General features: G+C 47.1%; 1 protein-coding gene and 1 long non-coding RNA gene across 6 annotated transcripts in view; one reads left to right on the top strand and one right to left on the bottom strand.

Annotated features, from left to right (window-relative positions):
* LOC139059371 (uncharacterized) overlaps positions 1–21,699 on the bottom strand; it is an 87,848-nt gene that overhangs the window by 28,800 nt on the left and 37,349 nt on the right. Inside the window, exon 2 of the long non-coding RNA XR_011514113.1 lies at positions 19,659–19,955. This is a non-coding gene — a long non-coding RNA (uncharacterized lncRNA). The remainder of the gene's footprint in view (positions 1–19,658; positions 19,956–21,699) is intronic.
* Positions 1–21,699, top strand: part of LOC139059366 (uncharacterized) — a 92,985-nt gene that overhangs the window by 41,274 nt on the left and 30,012 nt on the right. The window contains exon 1 of one of the 5 annotated variants that reach the window (XM_070537672.1): positions 2,286–2,865. The exons of 2 other annotated variants lie outside the window; for them this stretch is intronic. In XM_070537672.1, the coding sequence (XP_070393773.1) occupies positions 2,784–2,865 (82 nt within the window). In that variant the 5' untranslated portion in view covers positions 2,286–2,783. Of the gene's footprint in view, positions 1–2,285; positions 2,866–9,445; positions 10,009–15,692; positions 15,984–21,699 lie in introns of those variants that run through there. 2 more of the 5 variants (XM_070537673.1, XM_070537670.1) reach the window with 2 other exon arrangements.

Here is a 21,699-nt window from a genome sequence, read left to right as displayed (position 1 = left end):
ATTTTATACTGCCTTCTTCTATATGCCGCTTCCCCTCTGTCCCACTGGGAAGTAGCATCCTCGTCTAATCAACGTCACCTGCCTTTCCGTTCATTAAAATTTTGCACCTGGCTATCTGCTGGTCAAAAGCAGTTAGACCCTACACTGTTTGGCAACCATCAAAGACTACAATAAGGTACCTATCGGTGACGGTGACGGCAATTTTTGGGCACTTGACATCTTCAACACGCACGCACAAAAAAATATTAAGCCGTTTCACCCTGCACACGACACGGAGGTGACAAATAATTTTGTACAAAGGTAAATACTAATATATTGTATTGACGGGTGGTCACCGTGACAAGGTATGCACACTCATTTATTGTCTTGATCGGTGGTCGTTATTTCACTCGCAACTGCAAACCCATTCTTTGATAATGTCGAATCGATGCACGTACGCCACTGGGTGATCGGTTGGGCCGGACCGGCGTGGCATCGCAAGGGATATGTCTGCAACATGGAACGCGCAGACCGCTCCCTTTTCTTTACACACACATCTACATCTAAATCACCGACAACGACAACAGGGGTAGTGTCATCGCAGCTAATTCACGCAAAGTGAACTTGCGGGACTATAACTTTGCGGGACTATAAGTCATTGCATTTTTTGCTTGCTTACGAGGGTATGAGTTATTGCTCACTGGGGTAGGAGCCATTGATGATGACAGTTTTTGACATGCTGTTCTGTATGTCGTATGCATGATTAGAAAGAATTTAAGCACTGTTCGCTTCACTTTGCTGAGTACTTGCAGCCTCCGCCTTACTATGAGTCATTGCATTTTGTTTGCTTACGGGAGCATGAATGCCTACGGGCGTATGAGCCATTGATGATGATAGTTTTTGTTCACGGAGAACAAAAATGTATGAAACGCTAGCAATAAACTTTGCTGTAAAATTAATCTGCTCGATATTTCAGCTCTCTACCTTTCTGCAAAGACAGGGATAACTGAAGGTCGCTGGGAGAGGCCGTGGGTCTGCAGTGAACATAAATATGATGAGGAAGGAGATGACGATGATTATGATGGTGGTGGTGGTGGTGGTGGTGGTTACGACGATGATCATCTGATGATGCTAACACATTCGTAGTTATTTATTTATTTATTTATCTGTTTGTTTGTTTGTTTATGTTTGTTATGTTTATATTTATGTTTGTTATTTGTTTATGTATAAATACTGCAACCTCGACTTGGAGTTTTAGCAGAGTCAAGTTGCATCTCTTGGGTTTGGCAAACTGGCAAACAACTGTAACAATAAAATAAATTTTATATCACAATTTTATATCAGACTTATAGCAATTGAATATAACTATTGGGTGTCATTTGTCCGCGGTCGCTAGATGACAAGTTAGTCTACATTACGTCAGTAGATGGAGTATAGACTGCTTAACTATATTTCTGTAAGGGACCAACCAGACATATCGCAAGCAGACCAGTGGTAACGCACACAGTGCTGTGCTGACTTTTTCAAAGCGCTGCACTTGAGTGCATCTCTTGTGGCGTTTACGGTTCACAGCCGCGTTCAATAGAACGACTGAGTGAGATGCTGTGCTCGAGCAGCTAGCGGATAAATGACACTTTGCTGACGCTCGCCAGGCAGCTCCTTCTGTGTGCTTCCTACCGTGACCTCCAGGGCGAGGCCGTGCCCATCAATTCTTTTCTAGAAGCACGCTTGGGTATATTCGTATTCCGGGCGCGAAAGCGCCACCCGTACATTAGGGGGATTCTCCCACTTCGACATTGGCAATGACCCGGGCATCGGAAAACTACCGGCATGCATGGAGGCCCCGTCTTCGGCGACGCCCGCGGGAAAAAAAGTGGGAGGCAAGAAAAAAAAAAGAGCAAAGCAGAAGCCAGCAGTGCCTTCGCACTGCTACCTTGTCCGCGACACTGGGACCCAAACGACCAGTGCAGACAGCCAGACGGGCGGTCAGCGAAGCAAAGCCTAACGCTCACAAACAGCGAAGACGATGCAATCACGTATGACAAGCCGGCGTCTGACACAGATACCGAGCCAGCTTTCGCTCTCACGTGGAACACGCCGTCAAGAAAGCCACTCAGAAGGAGAGAGCGCGCCGAGGTGCTCCTCTTTCCCATCAGGTCTTCCTCTGGACCGGCCACAGAAGAAGCCCACCCGTGACCTAGCCCGCAGCAGGAAAAGCGGCGCGTACACAACAGAAACAACAGCAAGCATCCCCGAACGGCCCCCAACAAGGAGGGTCATTCCCCGAACAACCGCTTTCGCGTTCACTCCGCCGCCGAGCGTCGAGCGGCGAGGAACTACTGCCAGAGAACACGACCGGGGAAAAACCCGCCAGCGCGGGCTCGAGGACTGGCAGCCACCGCGGCCCCGGAGCAGCTCAGCGGCTCAGCCCTTTTCCTCTCCCCTCATCACCAGGCTCTCGCCGCGCAGATCCGAACCGACGAAACAGCTGAACCGCCTGTGCTCCTGCTGACATTGCAGTGGGATCGCGGCCGCTTCAGTACGGGCCGACGGGCAGCTGCTCACATCGGAGTGCTAGCACGGTGACCGAGCCACGCGACGCGGAGCGCGTGCCCCGCGCCTGTGTTTTGATTTCGTTCTCGTCGTCCTGCCCTCGGCGACTGCGTGGCGGCGCCTGGAACGTTCTCTGCTGGTTGCCGCCGAACTAACCGTTGCCCCTTCCGACCCGAGTCGGCTGTTTCCGTTCAAGGAGATCCTAGCTGCGTGTGAGGCCGTGGTCGCCAGCTCGGCGAATCGGCGACCAGATGCCAGGATCAGCGTGCACCCGCGTCCGCGTCAGGATGTTTCCCATCCACAACACCAACCTCTCCCAGCCTCGCATCACCCGTGAGTTCGTCTTTCTCCGTCCACATGCTTGGCCGTAGCTCCGTCGTTCGTTACGCCAGCACTAGCTGGGACCACGCGAGACTGCTGCTGGTGCTTTAAGCGCCAGAAAAGTGCTTTTGAGTTTCTTTGTGAACGGGGGGGCCTCAACGAGGTCTTGCTGAGTTATTCAGTTCGCGTATCTGTGTACCATTTTTGAGAACGTTTTCATATGGTTTCTGTGCGTACGCTCGCGAACTTTATCTATTTCATCTATCTTACTCGTTTCGTTTTTCATTATTTTTCCTATTTCAGCCCACTCATTCGAAGTAGAGTTTCACGCGCATATTAATGAGCCAACGTATCCTACTCTTATCACAATAATATTCTCCTGCCCTTTCTTTTACCTGAACTTATAGCACTATCATTATAGTACGCGATCGCTGTATCCTCTCTCGTAGCTTTACCGGAACGCGAGTTTCACGATTATTGACGAAGAAAAGTCACCTAAATAGAACCCTGGCTATGTGGGCTTCCACGTCAACGTGGGTGGGCTTAATATTATCTTTAGTGATGCCTTTATTTTAGCTGCCGTAACGGATCTTATCTTCACATATGGCTTTCGTTCATGTTGAAAAGTAAATGCATTGCTATATGTCAGTATTGCAATACGGAATTTCTAATGCTACAATTATGCCGAGTGTATGCGTGCTCATCGAAGATATCCAAGCCTCAAGGAATCACACGAAAGCTTACTGAAGACTGAACTCTATTACAGAGCCATTTTCGCTGTTCAAGCTCAATGTATACTGGAATGTGAATGTGCCGGGGGGCTAATACCGCTTAACTTCCGGCGCACAAGGGCCCAGGCTGAGGTGACCCAGCGTTGTAAACATTGTGAACAAATGCCTCTTGTACAACATAGTCGATGCTAATAACTCCCACTTGGAATTAATGCCACCACAGAAAACGATGAATTCATTAACTTGGGTCGCGCTTGAGGCCACTTGCCTGCATTTCGGCCGGCGCATTTCACTCTATAGGTTGCTGCAAACCGAGAATAATCATATGTCTACCATCCCAACTTTCTATGCAGTTCTAGGACATTACAGGTAAATGTATATGCAAAAAAATCGCAGTTTCGCCCGAAAGGCGAAGCATGGATTGCGATAGCAAATCAGTGGACAGCTACACGAAGTAAGACTAGTTGCTTTATCGGCAGTATAAACTTGGAAACATAGGCATACCAACCTAATCAACAAGCATGGTGTCACACACGCACAAGCCAGCATGAACACATCTCACTCGACGACCGCGGAAACTCGCTGTCAAAACACTGCAGTGAGGAAACGCGGCAGCAGTAGCGAGCGGATTGACCTTCGTGCAGCCGCTCGCAACAAAGTGAACTACGCCGCGAAAACACAGCGCAGCGCGGACTCTGTACCTGCCGCAGATGGCTTTCGAGATACAGCGGCCCAGCCGGGACCGCGCGGCCGCCCGGGTCGCCCGGCCAGCCTGGAGTCGAACGCGCCGCCTTTACCTACACTTCCCGCGAAGCCTCGCGCCCAACGGAAGACGGCGCGCTTCCTCCCCGCTTGCCGCGAGCCGCGGTGGGCGGCTCACCCTCGCACATTTTCACCCGCACATAAAGCATGAGGCGCGCGGCGACGATTTTATCGTCCTTGGACTTTATGCTGAACCTCACGACGACGACGACGCCGACGGCGGAAGTGCGCCTCGAGTGGCCGTATAATTGCTTCGCAAATAAAAAATTTTGCTTAAGTACAACACAATTAGTTTCGCGCTTCCCTTTTCTAAATTGCGCCGTTTAAGTGCAGGGCACTGCAGTGACGTCCCGTCTCACTGCTTTGCCTAATGCCCGCCATATTTACAGTCGACACATATGCCACACGAGCGGACGGTTTGTTTTCGTTTAGCGGAAACCGCAGTTCAATGTCTCGACCTGCGCAGCTGCCTGCACGGATATTTTTTATGGCCAATAGCCGCACTGATTGGACAGAACTAAACACAACCGTTTGGTTTTAGTAATAGCGAACACCCAAAGCACACAACGTCTAAAGAAGCACTTCAGAATGAAAATATATATACACACACACACACACACACACACACACACACACACACACACACACACACACACATTATATATATATATATATATATATATATATATATATATATATATATATATATATATTGAGACAAAAGACATTTGCAAAGGCTCTTCTACCATGGCGCGCGCTTGCCATTCCACCAGGTTATTAATGTATCACCGAGGGCGTATGTAATAACTTACGTCACTATAATGCCCCTGAAATTCATGTGTTAGTATGGGGCCTGCCCTGCCCCCACCTCCTCGTCCTTCCCCTCACGCTCCCCGTCTCTGGTCAAGTGTGTGCCCTCCCGCTCCCTCCCTTACTGAAAAAAAAATTTCTGGCTACGCTACTGCAGTAAGGCACATGCAGACATGCAAACAGAGTATCCCACGTGGCACTCTTCTACGTTTCACGCGCAGATAATACATTAAAAGAATGCGTCAAGAGTACAGAAGTATGAGCTGTGGTGTGTTTGTGGGTGTTGTGCTGTGTTCGATCACTTTTCCTCGTCGGAAAATGTCCCAGCCGTGCCAAGTCAATTACCTATAGCAACTGCAGCAACGCAATAAAAGGATCAATTTTTACCTAACTTCTTGCTGAGTCCCAATTATTGCCACCCCCTCCCCCAGGCTCTCAATATTTCGAGAGAATGGGCATTTGATGTTGAAGCGCTAAGGGAGGCGAGGGTCGCAGGGACGGTGTGACCATGGTCCCCATGCAGGGCTGGGCAAAGATACTTTGCAATTGTATCATGATACGATACAAGATACCCGGGCAAGAAGTTTTTGAGATACAGATACAAGATACTACCGAAATTACTGTATCCGATACGATACTTTCCGTTTGTATCTTAATATACTTCGATACATTCGCAAGTTTCTTATTTAGATCTATATAATGTAGCATTAAACGTGCATGCACAAAAATTTTTGCTTGGAAATTTAACTCCGACCAACCTTGTTTCATTTAAATGAAATGTCCGTTGGTATCTCAACATTTTTTCTTGTTCAAAACGGCCGCCTTATGCACAAGTCACCCAGAAGCAGCGCCATCGACGCTTTTGTTCGCAACAAACTTACATCCACGAGATCCTTCAAATGGTCGGTGTGTGAAAGCAAATAGATGCAAGGCAATCCCATTCCTGCATTCTTCAGACTTCGTAATAAAGCACCACGCAAGAGAAACTTCGATACCGATACTACAGCGGCATAAGAATTTGCGCTAAAGACCCCGCACGTATTGGCGTTCACAGCATGGTACGGTGGCTGCGAGCAAGTGTCATGGCACCGGCGCAACTAAACTTTTTTTTTTAATTAAGAAAACAAAAAGTCGGCGGCGCGCAGGCGTTCGCGTGCTTGTTTTTGTGTAACGTGGCGCTGCTCCGCCAATAGGGACGCGCAGGCTTCATCGCCTGCCGTCACTGGAGAGCTCTGGTGGAAAGATAAAAGTCGCTACTTTTAGTTTTATTCAGGTGGCTCAGTGGCAGCAGTATCAGCTTGAGAAGCAAAGTTCAGCCAACGTTTAGAGTTTCGCATGGTGACGTTGGGATAGCAGTATCTTAAGATACACGATACAGTGCGACGCATCAAGAAACCGATACGAGATACTCAAAAAGTATCTAAGACAGTATTTAAGATACGTGTATCTTCGATACTGCTCAGCACTGTTCCCATGCCACGACGACCATGCCGGATCAATAGGGAGAACGATTATTTAGATGTGAAGCCAGAAATTGCGACTAAAAGTGCATTGGTTTGATCATCTAAATGTAACTTCGTAGTGAAGCTTACGAACAGAATTAGAGAAAGATAGAGACGAAACAAAAGGTGACGTATACTGGGAAGCAGTAGATAAAGGTCGTAAGAAGAATACGATGCAAGCAGTGATATGGACCGTGTGGAGACTGTAGAGGTACTGAATATGCGACCAAATGAAGATAGATAGATAGATAGATAGATAGATAGATAGATAGATAGATAGATAGATAGATAGATAGATAGATAGATAGATAGATAGATAGATAGATAGATAGATAGATAGATAGATAGATAGATAGATAGATAGATAGATAGATAGATAGATAGATAGATAGATAGATAGATAGATAGATAGATAGATAGATAGATAGATAGATAGATAGATAGATAGATAGATAGATAGATAGATAGATAGATAGATAGATAGATAGATAGATAGATAGATAGATAGATAGATAGATAGATAGATAGATAGATAGATAGATAGATAGATAGATAGATAGATAGATAGATAGATAGATAGATAGATAGATAGATAGATAGATAGATAGATAGATAGATAGATAGATAGATAGATAGATAGATAGATAGATAGATAGATAGATAGATAGATAGATAGATAGATAGATAGATAGATAGATAGATAGATAGATAGATAGATAGATAGATAGATAGATAGATAGATAGATAGATAGATAGATAGATAGATAGATAGATAGATAGATAGATAGATAGATAGATAGATAGATAGATAGATAGATAGATAGATAGATAGATAGATAGATAGATCTATCTATCTATCTATCTATCTATCTATCTATCTATCTATCAGCTAGATAACAGCGGAAAGTACAGCTTGCGTTATGTAATGTGTTTGCAATCTGACACGAAGCTTAATTCAGTTTTGTTTGAGCAACCTGTCGCAGTCTATTGACGTCGTACTCATATATATGCGGTTCTCTATGTATACCCAACCATTTCGCGATGGGTGCTCATACTGGCCGTTACTGCGATATCCTGACGTGGTAACAGGAAAGAGATAAAGAGTATCCCTCTACATAACATTGAATGATCTCACGCTGTGTGCGCAACCTGAAGTTTCCCATCTGCTAATGACACCAGTATCATTAGCGACGCCTTTCCATTCCAGTTTTCCCGCGTAGGCGTTTCTCGTGTACTGCCGCCAGTGGAAGCTGATCGTCCTTCCTCTTGCTACAAGCTATAATATAGCCGGCGACGTACTTTTGCTTTATTTTGAAATTGGTGTAAGAAACCACGGTAAATCATTTTATGTTTACCATTGTTCAAGTGAATAAACGCCTTGATGCGTAGACAATAATAATTACCTCCTCTGGGGCTGATTCTGGCCTTTCTTAATGTCACTCTGTTTTCGAGCGCACTCGCCATTACGCAAGAACTTGAGGAATAAAAAATATATATATGGGCTGGAATATTTCTTATTCAAGTGCTGAAGTAGGTGAGTTGGAATCGCGAATGCGTATTAGCTAACCGGTGCTCTGTCTACCTTTCGTTGTGTTCTTGTATGACTGTGAATTTCTAAGCTGGCTAGCTAATACGGAATATTTCGTCAGTGGGCGAAAATCTTGCCGCGTCTTTTGCAGGTCGTATCGCAAGCCAGGCGCCACACGTGTCAGTGAGAGCTCGCATAGAAACAAACGAGAAATGTCGGTGCGTTATTTGATGACACCACCCTCTCCGACATCTCCTACCCTCCCCCTCATCGCGTCCTCTCGCACTAGCCGACCTTGCCTATCTTGACCCTGCACTGGAATTCTCTCCCCGCCAAGGGTCGTCGGGAAGAAACTCGGTCTCAAGGACCAATGACGCCGCTTTGCTTTCTTCGTGCCAGCCTGTTGCCTTCCATTCGCACTTTTGCATTCATTGCGCCCAGACCATCGGGAGGTACCGTAGTTGCTCGCACTTAGGCCGATGTAGATATGCAGGCCAACGCAAAAGAAATGAAAGGTCTGTAAATAAAGAAGCTTGCTCGAGTGCAAACCGACTCGGAAGAAGAGAAACTAACAACGAACTTAAAGTGATTTTGTCCTTCTCCGTACGCAACTAAGCCATGAAGGTGGCGTTGGTGCTCCTCTTGAACGCCGAGAAGACCGGATTTATCCAAAACATATCAGAACACCTTGCTGCCTAAACCCTAGCGCCAACTCTTGTTTTTCCCTTTCTTTATCTCATCTGCGTTTCCTTCGCTAGGGCATGAGCCATACTTATCGAAATAAATTCATTCATTCATTGAATTATTCATTTGTTCGTTCAGTAATTTTCTCCGCTTATACTAGTCGAAAGTAATTTGTATCTTGAGCTCCCTCTGCAGTGTGGGTTGTAAGCCGGTGCATGGTGCGCGAAGCGTGCTGTGGAAGCCGTATAGAAACCAGATCTTCGAATTCAGGCCGACCCAGTTCTTTCGCGTTCGATATCTCTTAAGAAATGTACTGTGTCAGCCTACATCCGAGTAAATGCGGTATCTGCGCGAGCCACAGAACCCGTGCAGTCGGCCAAGCAATAAACAAACCCGACGGAGATCCCTTACGGCGCGCGAGACCCACTTGGAGTGACCGTGACGGCTATACGCCGCGGTGAGAAAAAAACGCGCCACCGAGGGTTTCCTAACCGTCGCAATCGCGCTGGAAGAAAACTGAACGCGCCGCTATCGCCGACCCGTTTTTCTCGAGTCGTACGATTGCGGTCTAGCTTGCTGCTAGGCTGGCTTGCCGACGCCGGCACCGCTGCGAGCGAGAATAACAGCCTACGGGGTCAGAGACTGCAGCGCAACTCTCAAGAAAGTCCAGCGACAGCCCAGGAGTCTGTAGCGAAACGTTGCGTGGATGTCTAGAAGAGCGTGTGGCATCTGGAGAAGCGAGTAGTTGAAAGTTGGACGTGTATGACGTCGCCTGGATGCCTAGAAGACTGTGCACGTTCCTCTGGAGGAGTGAGTAGGTGAAAAGAGAAAGTCTACCCAGCAAGGCGCCGTCTGTGCGCTTCTAGGGAAGCGAGTAGTCTGCTGGACGTCTGCAGCAAGACGTCGCTTGGACGTCGAAGATTGTGCTCTTCTGGAGAATCAATTGTTCGACAGGAGAAACGGACCGTTGTTCTCCGGAATGTGTCTTGAAGGTGAAGATTTAGCAGTGAGCATACCAGGCCATGAGCAGTGGCGAGAACCTATCACCACTGCGAGTGTTTGCGAGAAGCGGCTGCGGTGACCATGGCGAGGAGACGAAGCGAGCAAAGACGGTGCCTGTCTTCCCGGTTGCACATGCGTAAGTGGACACGAGTTCAAAAGCAAAGCCGGCATTTGGGCTATAGTCACGCGAATTTGGCGCCGCCGTCGTTGAAATCTAAGAACACGCGAAAAAAAAATATTGCGACATATCTGGCCGTGCTCCCTTAAGTCCATTATTTGAACTAAATATAGCTAAATATAACTATATAACTAACTTTATATAAATATATATATAACTAAATATGTAATGAAGAGAGAAGCATGTCGAAACGGCTGTCAACAGCTAGCAGTTGCCTAATGTGATTGTTTTCTTTCTTTCTTTTTCTTTGTTTTTACATGATTCAGGATCAATATCAGCTATTTTACTACTCATGTACTTGACCTATACGCGTCAGTTTGAATATTCTTGAGCACGCCGATAAGACGCTGTAACGAAGATATTCGGAAATCTGCTTGCGTGGCTTGCTTATTAGTAGATTTAAAAAGTGAAGCCTCTGAAATTATTATCTAACACTGGTTCGGCGCGCCGTATCCACGGGCCGTATTCTCGGATGAATACCGGCAAAAATTTACTATATACCACTTGACGTCCAGAAATGCTTGTACAGTATCATCGTGGCTTCGGTTTTCATCATGCTTAGGCGATTTCCGAAACGGTTCTCTAAAACTCTGCATAATTTGTGGCGAGGCCTTTTTCATGTTCCTTGAAATCTGTGCGCGCACACAGTAATCATACGCACAGTATTGTGATCTTAGCATGAGATGGGAGGGGACTAGTTGAAAACAGCGCATGGTATTTGCATAGCGAATGTGTTCTTTAACGCACTGCGTGCATACGCCTGTACCGTTCGTACATCTTCGCGCATAAGTTTTCGGAACGCGAAACGTCTCCTCTACGTTAGCAGTCGTGGTACGCGCTCTTCATTTCACTGACATGCTAGCTGCTTGACTTTGCAGTTAATTTGACGCCTGGGTTGGAACAAATTACAGACCGACCTTTTTCGTCTCTAACTCTTGTACTGAACCATCACGCGAACCATAACGCCTACAGCTATGACCGTTCGTGCTGCGTCTTGTGGTCGCATTCTCGGTCGATAACTCTCTCAGGTGTTAATTTCAATGGCGCGTTGATTGGCTAGATCAGCTGAAGCAGATGGAAGGACCGGCGTTACTTTCACCAGCGTTACTCTACAGTCATATAGACCGAATGCGTTGACAGCACACCCATTGCTTTAGGGGGCGTCGCACTGGTACCGTTACAACACACAACGCACTAAAGTAGGACGGCCTGCCACAAAGTGATGTCGATAAGGTTCCTGCTTACAGAACTGGGGCAACATATGTCGGGAGTAAAAGACGAGCTTAAAATTGTTTCTCCTGTTCTGTTGCTTTGTACTAACACACTTCGCGCTCAGCTTCGTGAAAATGCGTAGTAGCGTCGCAGTTGAGCGTAGTGCTAGTGAGCAGAAGTGATGAGTACCGCTCTCGAAGGCAGGACAAACGAAAGGGTCGATAGCGGCGTGTGTCAAGCTTTTGTCTTAGCGTTCGAGAGAGAAAACTGGCATTATCGCTCAAGTCTCCGGCAGCCGAAGATTACGGTCGCCACGACAAGCGCGACCAAAACCGCGAAGTGCTCTCGGGACATCAGAAGGGACCGTCTTGAAATCTGAGAGTACACGAAGCTATCGGCGCTGGGCGGAGAGACGCTTTGGGCTGAAGTGCACACATGTCCAGCGCGTGTTGTTAAACGGGGCGTGTAACATGTGCCGCTGACGCCTACGCGGTCCCGGAGGAGTGTCTCGGTCACACGGTCCCATACAGCACTGTCCATTGTGTTCTTTCTTCATTTTTTCATTATCACCATTGCGTGCGTCATTACGGGCTAGAGCTTTAGCGGTACTGTGTGTGAAATTCCTTCGCAGACAATCGAACCACTTAAGTGGAACGCGAACGCAATTGTGCAGGGACTGAATTAGCGTCAATACTGACGTCAGTGCTGTCACTGAGACAAAATAAGTGATATATAGTAGCCTAACAATTAAGAAAAGAAAAAGTGACAGCAAGGCATTTTTGCGAGCAATGATTATTAACTGCAAGAATGAGTATGCTGGTGAGAAAACGCTGGCGAATATGAGGCCATGATCGACATATAAAAGGCACTGAACATATCAACAATCTAATAACGCCCGTTATTACATCTCACGCTGCTAATGTTCCTGCTTCACTCATTTATTTTACTTATTTATTTCTTATGTCGGAACTTTGTGGTTAGCCTATCTGGGTACGTTCGGAAATAAATGTTTTGTATGTTCGTGGCGTGAACGCCGCCATCGAAGTATTCTCGGTATAGCGCACAATCTCATATGATGCATAGGCCGACGCTAACAGAAAGCACAACAACGCGGCACTCTTTTTATACCATTCATAGGTGTCGCTTCATTTGGTAACCGGACTCTAATGACTGTCAAGATAGGTCGCTTATCAAAATTTTGATCTTGTATACATACGCTAATCACACGGATGAAACCCGATCATTTTAGCACTATGGCGTGTAATGTGCACTCTGCACCTCTTTTCAGTTGGATGGGAACGCTATCATTCAAGAAGGACCAGTTTGCTAATCAGATTTTCCCTGCGTACTGGTGTGCGCGCGATCGAAAGCTCCGCTATCTGTAGCAGAGATGGTGCGTCGGAATTCTCGTGCTTCATTAGTTGATGGTTGTGTCTGCTGTGACTGAATGGCAGGGCATGCCAGTCGGCCGCTGCAAGCACTTGGAACTATATTAGCGCCGTTTCGTGCAAATTCCCTTGTTTCAAGTGTAAAATTCAAATTTTTGTTTCATCTCTACAGCTAAGCCGGGCATTTGGCACAGGAAGTTTCGTTACGTGCGTTACGATCCCTATGCCTTAATTGTCATGATGCCACTCGCTACGGTCTCGACCTTTCGGGTCGTTATTCCCCTAGCCATTCGTCGAACTCAAATGCAAAGGCACCGCTTTAATGTAACGGCTATCGGACAGCATAAATTTTCCTGCATCCCAAGGCCGGTGTTAATATTCCGATTCGAGTGGGGTCGCAGCGTCGAGCCCTCTCGACGCAGATGTCTATCTATCGGTCATTCATTGACTACGATGGTTTCTGCTGAAAAGATTGTATTGCGTTGTTCTTTTTTTTTTTCACGGTTACCATGGAGTTTCATCGACGCATCTGCTTAAATCTACAAAATACATCAATGCGTAGGGGTCACGGCTTTTATTACTTTCACCCTGAGGTGGCTTGTGTGCAGAGGGTGGGCAGAAAAATAATGATAAAACAAATCGGCTGACTGTCGGCTTTCTTTTTTTTTTTGTCGAGATTAAACGAAAATTATTGTGAGTGTCCGCATTAACTGGCGCTCCCTGGCGTTAATCAGGCAGCCCCGTGTTACGCACATGCCGACTAATTTTTATTCACGAATGTGCGCGATGCTGGAAACTTGTAATTACAAGCCCTTCGATTAATTGTGCGGCTTCTTAAAAGCTGTTTGCTATGCTGGGCGAACCCCACGTGTTGTTCGACAGTAATACGCGCTATGTATCTCTTCTTTCGAAGTAGTAGTAATAATAATAATAATAATAATAATAATAATAATAATAATAATAATAATAATAATAATAATAATAATAATAATAATAATAATAATAATAATAATAGTAATAATAGTAATAATAACAATAATAATAATAATAATAATGAGAAGAAGAAGAAGAAGTCTAAAGATCAAGAAGTAAAACAAAATGAAAACAAAAGAGTTAGTACGAATGTTAAAGGCACCTGACATAGAGTAACGTTTTTCTTTCTTTTTTCCCAAAGGAGCTGGCAATAACGACTAACCGTGGCTTAGGTGCAACGACGTGTTCCAGATGCGCGTTTCCTTGAAAAGTGAAGTGACATCCACAAGCCTCGCGTGCACACTGACGCCCACTTCTCAAACGTGACGTCAGCCCAGGGGCACCTCGAGTTTGCTTACTCACAAGTCCCTCATTTAGAGGAGTCAATTCGCTGGTGTGGCGCGGTCGCCCTGGCCGAGAAATGACTAACGCTGTCGCCTTGGCAACAGACGGACAATCGACGGAGGCTTTTGTTAGCTGTCCTGGCTCCACGTGATAACCGTCAACAGACGTGCCTAAATCACAGCGCCAGAGTTGTCAGGTTGCAAATTCAAGTGATTGCCATGTTCTGGCTTCCGCTTCCTGAGACCCTCGTACATTATAATCGACAATGGTTTAAACCCCTTTCATGTTTATTTAGGAAACGAGTATGCAAAATGTTCATACAGAATACGAAGTCAGATGCCCCCGGAAGTCCATGGAATCGGTTTAGTTATATGATTGGCGCCAGCTTCCGACAAATAAAGTTCACACTAATTTGACATAAACCGCTGCATCGTCGCAGACGACTATGAAGTGAGTTTCCAATACCGCGAGATGTCGCGAAAATCCAATATGGCAATCCACCACACGATGCTGCACCTTCATTATTCTGTTTATGCGAAGGAAACAGCTTTTTATCATATCGAACACGAGGAGTTGGTCACTTTATCGAAAAACGGAGGCCTTTCCTCTGGCATCCAACCCGGATATCTAAACAAACCAAAAAATCATCATCTTCTTCTTCTTCTTTATACTTTTTTTTGAGGGGGGGGGGATGCGTCTGTACCATACTATTCAGTAATTATAAGTGACCTAAAAAGTTATTATGTCCTCAAGCTGCCTTCGGTTCTCAAAAGCATATATTTAGTTCCCCAGCGGCAGAACTCAATACGCATTCACACTTATCTGCGTTTTATTTTTGCTAGTTAATTTTGCTTGCTTGCTTGCTTGCTTGCTTGTTTTTGGACTCTGCGGTGTGAACTTCGTCGCGCATCCCCTGGTCACGGCCGCTGTATTCCGGCTCAACTGTTTGTTTTCTTTCTCGGTTGCATCATACTTCTTATTTTTTGCGGAGTAAGCTGAGCGGAAATGGAGGGGGCAGCAATTGTTGGCGGCCAAAGGAGGGCGCGAAGTGCGGTTGCCACTTCTCTGTAGCTACAGCACCACGTTGTTTGTCGCGCCACATCGATAAGAACAAAGCCTCCGTGTGTGCGTGTGCTTCCGGCGAGAGAAAAAAAGAAAGAAATTGGTGTCGGGAGCAGCTTATCCATTATCTCCAGCCAAATGCGAGCTCAGAAACAATCGATAATTGTTCTCACCGCATCTTCTGCTCTCCCCCAGTACAAGCAAGCGGACGTTCGCCGCCGTCGGAGGCGATGCAAGGCAGAAGCCCGATTTCCTATCACCACGCACGTCACACAATGTTGAAGCGCAGCTGAGATTGTTAGGAAAGCCCGTGGCTCATTTACCGACCGGTGAGAAGCTCGCGCTGTGTGGAGACACTTTGTAGCTGGGACAGAGCGGAAGGACCGAAGAGAATCCCCTGTGCGCTGTTGCACCAGTGTGGAACTCGGAAGCCACTGCGACCGCAGTGGCGACAGTAAGCTGTTGGCCAGGCCAGAAGCTGTCTTCGCAGAGTGGAACTTTGCAACGTTTCGGGTTGTGGAACGTCGCTCATCGGGAACAGCCTCGTCTGAAAGAAGATCGCGCGAGATTTCGCCAGGAGCAGGCGTTGTTGCGCGGACCTCGGTGTTTTTGACGAGAAGATCGTGTTAGACACGTATTGGCATCGCTTGAACCACTAAGTTGCCCAGAGTGTCAAAGCGTGATGTTCGCGTGACGGCGTTCTTCTCAAGTGACGTTTCCACCGCCCTCAAGGATATTGCAAGATGCAGATGGGTTCGAGTCGTACGCGCAAAATCAGCGCTGGCTCCGTTCCGTGCGTAGTATGTCGACACGCCAGCTTCGATGTGATGCCCGTAGGTGCACGGTATGGCGGCTGCATCGGCAGGCGACCTTCCAAGGCCAACCTCATGCAAAGCCGGTTGCAGCACAACGCGAATGGTCTGCTGCGTCTGACAGGCTACCGCAAACGGCGAGGTAAGACGACGACTACAAAGTCACGCGCGCGGAGTCGATCTTTTTAGCTGCTGCTGCTGCTGCTGCTACTAACTGCCTTCGCGTAGTTATGCATGACTATATTTAGCATCGCTTCCTGCTGGCTTCCACAAGTACCAAGAATAACCGAGAATAACTAAGCTGGGTATGACACTGTCGGTCGTCCAAGTTGTTTTTCCACTCTCTCTAGCTTCCATGCAGATAGATTGTATAACCCGAGTAGATTTGCTGATTCTCCGAATAAAGGTGCACGTGACAACGAGCGCATGATTTCCGTGATCCTGCATAAGCAAATCGAATAATTCGGTTCGGCTGTCAAAGTTCTTTTCGTTTGTCATACACAGCTGTCAATGAAATATTCTTCGGTTGAGTGTCCCAGGTGATTTTTCAGGATAAGCGATATGAGAACCTGCAGGTTTCAGAAAAAGCCGGAAATCGTCCAGTATTTTCACAGGTAATCGCTACATGTTGAACCTGAAGCGGTGCCACCTGCTCCGAGTCATCGAATGCCGGCGTCGTTGTGAAACAATGGGGCGCCCAGCCGAAGGCCGTGTTTAGACTCGTTAGCTTCCGATGGAACGTACCGAGGGTGATAGCGAATAGTAGGACAAAGGGCGCATCGTAATTTACGATCACTGCAGGGCGCCTCGGCGATCCCGTAACACCTGCCAAAAAACCATTGTCTCCCAACCCTGAACCAAACCAACAGCAAGAAAGGCCTCAGCAGAAGCGCGTGTCTGGCACAGCTTCCGAGTGACGTCAGAACTGTTTACCGGCTCCCTCGTCCTTTCGTTGGCACCTCTATCTCTGCCGCTGGGAGTCGCCGGTGAGCCTATGGTATAAACATGTGACCTATACGTAGTATACAACAGTACACCCCCACATCATACCGTGTCGCAACTTTAACGGTGAATGCGAAATCGTAGAAATGTTACCAGTGAGACATTGATGACGGATTTCGGGTCACTGATCGGCTGATGAGATTCGGGGTCCGCCGGATATCTCCGCGATGGTGAATAGTCCGTTACAAAAAGGTTAATTGGCCCGTAATGGTCGTCAGACCGCGAGTGTACTTAGGCAACGGGGTAGAACCTTGGTGGAAGTGAAATGCAAAGAAAACGACGTATTTTGAGACCGTGGCGTACCTTGTAGATGCCGGGGTTAACGAGTGATCTCACGAAACGCGCGCTACGAGTTACGTCACGAGATTGTAAGCTCTCTGTGACGTCAAGTTTAACGATGGGAATGTTATAAGCATGTTCCTATCGTTTCAATGACAATACATTCTCAAACGACGCATTGTTGGTTCATGTTCATTTACGCATCTGGATGCGCGTCTGCAACACAGAATGGGACTTTCTGTCTCCAATTAATTAAAAATTGGGTTTTACATGCCAAACCCACGATATTATTATGAGGCGCGCCGTAGTGGGGGACTCCGGATTAATTTTGACTGCCTGGTGTTCTTTAATGTGCACCCATTGCGCAGTAGACGGGTGTTCTTGCATTTCACTCCCATGGAAATTTTCTGTCTCCAAAGCATCGACGCAGTGTCGTAGAAAACAGCATTTTCCTTTGTCTAGTTCGTTTCGTCAGTTGTCTAGTTCATTAGCATCAGCTGAGTCAAACTGTGCCCTCCCGACTTCTCGACTGTTGAACTTACCCTGCTTTCGTAATACCCTGCTTTCGTGATACTTCGCATAACTGTACAGATCCTAAACATCTAGGGTATTGCTTATAAACGGCAGCTACATGTGTAGTCTATGTAAAAATGTTTTTGTACAGTAAGTCTACTTACCACTCCCACACGGCTGTATCCTAGACAATCTTACCCCCATTCTTCTATCATCCTTTCTTTCACCCTCTCTCCTTCCAAAAACGACAAAATGTCGAGCTAGTTGCTCGGGATTCACATTAGAAAAAAAAGTTAGGCCTGCAGTCACGGACACAAGTATAGGAAAACGGACAACATACATGCCGTTTGTGTTGCAGTTTCTCTCTTCTTGCGTCCCTGTCCTCACACCTAGCTTTTCTTTTTTTTCTAACACGTCTCTCCCTACACCTGTCGCATTTGCCTTTCATACATTGATGCACTACATAGCTACCTTTCTACCTTTTCTCGCGTTGTTAAACTATGCGTACTTCAGTGAAGCGGGAGCGGCAGTGTTCACGCAAGCGCATGCTCGCAGTGGTGGCGATGCAGCGAGTGTACGCAGGCAGGCACTGCAGAGGCGCGGTTTCTGGGGGGACGGTTGCTGCGCCGTCTTTCCTCTCGCACGTCTTTGTCGGCGCACCTGCATACCTGTACACGGATCACGAGGATGTTTACAATGCCAGACATGGCGAGTGGACAAGGACGTGGCACAACGCCTGTTCTCTTGGCAGCGTCTCGCTGCAGAGCTTCACGCGCAGCGCAGTTGTGTGAGATATGCCAGCGCTGGCAAATCTTCTCTAATACGAACTATGCGTTGCGCAGAAAAAGAAATGATAGACTGAGAAACGAGCACCACGGCAGCTTCTGTTATTATTGCAACTTTGTCTGAACTGGTGACGAAAGCGCCTGTACAATATTATTCAGCTGCAACTTTTGCAATTTTAGACGGCAGTTTACGCGATACGCCAAAATAAGTTTTTCGCACTTCAGATGCGTTGTCCGCGTTCCCGAGCAATTCGTAGAAGTTCCGTGCTGCGAAGTCGGCTATTATGTGTAAATTGCTTTAAAGAAATTGCTATAGGGAAAGTGGGTGGCCTCGAGGCTTCTGCGGAGGCAACGAGGATACTCTTGTCGCTTTTGCGAGTAATTCGTTATGCAAAGTGAGTTTGGGAATCCGCTTGGTGTACTGTCTGCGAATAAGCCATTTTCATTCCCGCATCATTTTTTTTAAATTTAGGCGTGTTGTAGACATTTTGCGGGCGTAGTAGGGGTGTACACTCGGTATTTATTTTATCCCTCTGTCCTGCTGCTGTTTGTCTTTAGTAATTATGAAGCTGCAAGGAGTGCATTACAGACTCTCTGTCGACAAACAAGCTGGCGCTCGAGCGGTTCGCGTGATCATTTTCCGTGCTTCTGACGCAGAGGCGATATTTTGCCAAATTTCTACAGCGCACATATCTAAAGGAACGCTGTGCAAAATATTTTCTCAGGTCATGCTAATAGTTCAGTCTAAACCGTGGGAGCGAATTCTCGCCCAAATCGGAAAGGGCGCAATAAAGAAAGATGCGAAAGGCGGGCGACGGCGTCACCTTGAAGTTACAAAACCAATTTCCGGTGACGTCACAGACTGCGACACCATGTGGCATTATATGCTCAGGGTAGGTTAAGTGCTTCAATAAGAAAATAATGCATTCTAAGGTAAGCAGACTCTGTCTAGCGACCTTCGTAGACTTTGCCTATATGCCAACGAAACCCGAAATGCGGGAAAATACTGTAAGGTCTGTGACGTCACAATAGTGTCATCAGCGTCGTAGATTCCGAGATCATTTCAGTAAAGGCAAGTTTGGTGCTCATTTCCTCCGCTAACAATCCACCTTTCTCGAGTCTGACAGACCCAATTATAGTGTTTTCAAAACATGATATGGTTGCATAAGGCAGAACTGTGTCTCATTAGCGTGAAAATGTGAATGACTCTTAGTATAAAAAGATGTCTCCTTACTTACACACTGGTATATGTGAACGCCAATATTTAGACGTCCATCCATGTGTCTGCAACAGTTCCCTGCGGCTGCTTGCTCTCTATTAAGCACTGCAGCTCGGCCTCGCAACGAGGTAGTCGCACAGCTCGCAGCCCAGCGGACGTTGAGCGGCCACACACAAAGGCTGCTGCAGCGGCAGGCAACGCTTAATTGAAACCGTCGCTTGCCGCACAATGGTGCAATGTCTCGTCCTCCTGATGATGTCCACACAGCGCGAGGCGTAACGTGCCATTGTCCTTCCCAGCGATCTGAGAGCTGTGGCTGCAGGAAAAGAAAAAAACTCACGGTCGGTGGTATAGTCGCTGGAAATTTCTCAAAGGAAAACAGCAAATCAGGGGTAGGGAGCCAGCCTGGTGCGCGTAGCGCACATCGTGACGTGCGATGTCACGCAAGCTACGTTTTACACGAACACGATGAAGCGGGGTCGAGCCCGCTTGTCGGGCCGCTATCGGGTCCGGCCGAGCAAGTGTCGAGGCTCAATTCGGTCAGCCCACTTGCCAGCGCGCCCAGCCCGCCTAACAAGATGCACGTAAATGCGAGCGGGTCAGGCTGGGTCAGCTCGACTTCTGACTCAACCTGCTCGCGTTATATTCACATAAGCTTAGCTATAGTTATAGGCTTCCCCAAGCGTTCACTAAACTCGCGAGGTGGATAGTTGGGCCAGTTGGTAGGGCAACGTCTTTCATCGCCCTGTGTTTCTCATCTGCGTCTCTTCGCGCTGCAACGAAGTTATGTGACTAAACTCGAGTGTGAGTGATTCGAAGTGATTTGCCCCCATTCCCCTATGCCTCTGACAAAAATCTATTGTGCAAAGTAAAAAAAAAGGCAAAATATAGAGGATTGGCAGTTTCAGCGAAGCTGCCATGGATTTCAAAACAACTAGAACAGCTTTTTAAAAGGGGGGCAAGCTAAGTAAACGAACATGTAGTTGGAAAAAAATGAAAGCTTTGCTTATGTGCCAAACTTAAGGCAAACGTAAGAAATACCACGTAGCCAAAATTAATCCGTAGTCCTCCACTGGGATGTCTCTCATAGCGCGATTGGTAGCCCTATGTTAAAATTAAGCCCACTCAGTTAACTAGCCCACCATGCCTTCAATAAAAATCGATCTGTTAATCAGTTATTCATTTATTCGCCCTCACTTTTCTGTGCTCCGTAGCTGCAGGCTTTTTACGGCAGTGCTACAACCCCGGGAGCCAAATAAATACAGTCACATCGAACTTTTTCAAGAAAAAGCTCCGCTCAGTTTCCTCGCTGTAGCTGCACCCGCATTTCATCAGGAACACTTAACTGCTTGATTCCACCTGTCTCATTAGAAATTTTACTCACGCGACGTCAGCGGCTCCTGAAAATAATGAAACAATTACTCCCGGTCTCCTCGGCTTCTGTAACTTTACTTCTTTCGGCACCTTTTCGGCAGCGGCTAAGTGAAAGCCTACTTTCTGAGTCCTTTCTGTACCCCGAATGTGCCTCGTGCATTAATCTCCGCCACTGCGGGTGCAGACGCCGGCAGGTACCGGTTTATCTACGCTGTGTGACGCACTTGACCCCTTCCGCGCGTCATTCTTTCTTCTTTGTGCCTTTTCTCCGCGCACCTTTGCTTCTCCCGTCAGTGGCACTTTGTCGTGCATGGGGCGACGCTACATCCGAGCGAGTGAAAAGGGGCGACACAAGTTATGCGCAGCGTCGGCGAAAAGCAGTCGTTGCGGCCGTTTCGATATCAGCCTTGCTCTCCTTCCATCTCCCACCCTTTCCTTGCCCTCTTCCTCCTGCAAGGTGCGGTAGATAGAGCTTATATGCACTAAGAAGCGCGTTCGGCAAGCAAGGAAAGAGCGAGAGAGAGACAGAGCAGGTGGACACAGCAGCGGCCACAGGAATGTGAGCAGTATGTAATGGCCAGCTCGCCTTTTTTTTTCTCTCTCTCTCTCTCTTTTCTTACGAATGCCGTCGGTGCCTTCTCTCGACCTCGACGCTTTAGGTTCTCTCAGCAGAAGAGATAAAAAAC

Source organism: Dermacentor albipictus, chromosome 4 (assembly GCF_038994185.2).
Source record: "Dermacentor albipictus isolate Rhodes 1998 colony chromosome 4, USDA_Dalb.pri_finalv2, whole genome shotgun sequence".
NCBI classification, from domain to species: domain Eukaryota; kingdom Metazoa; phylum Arthropoda; class Arachnida; order Ixodida; family Ixodidae; genus Dermacentor; species Dermacentor albipictus.
The sequence above is the reverse complement of the archived record's forward strand: the minus strand, read 5'-3'. Positions and strand labels throughout refer to the sequence as shown.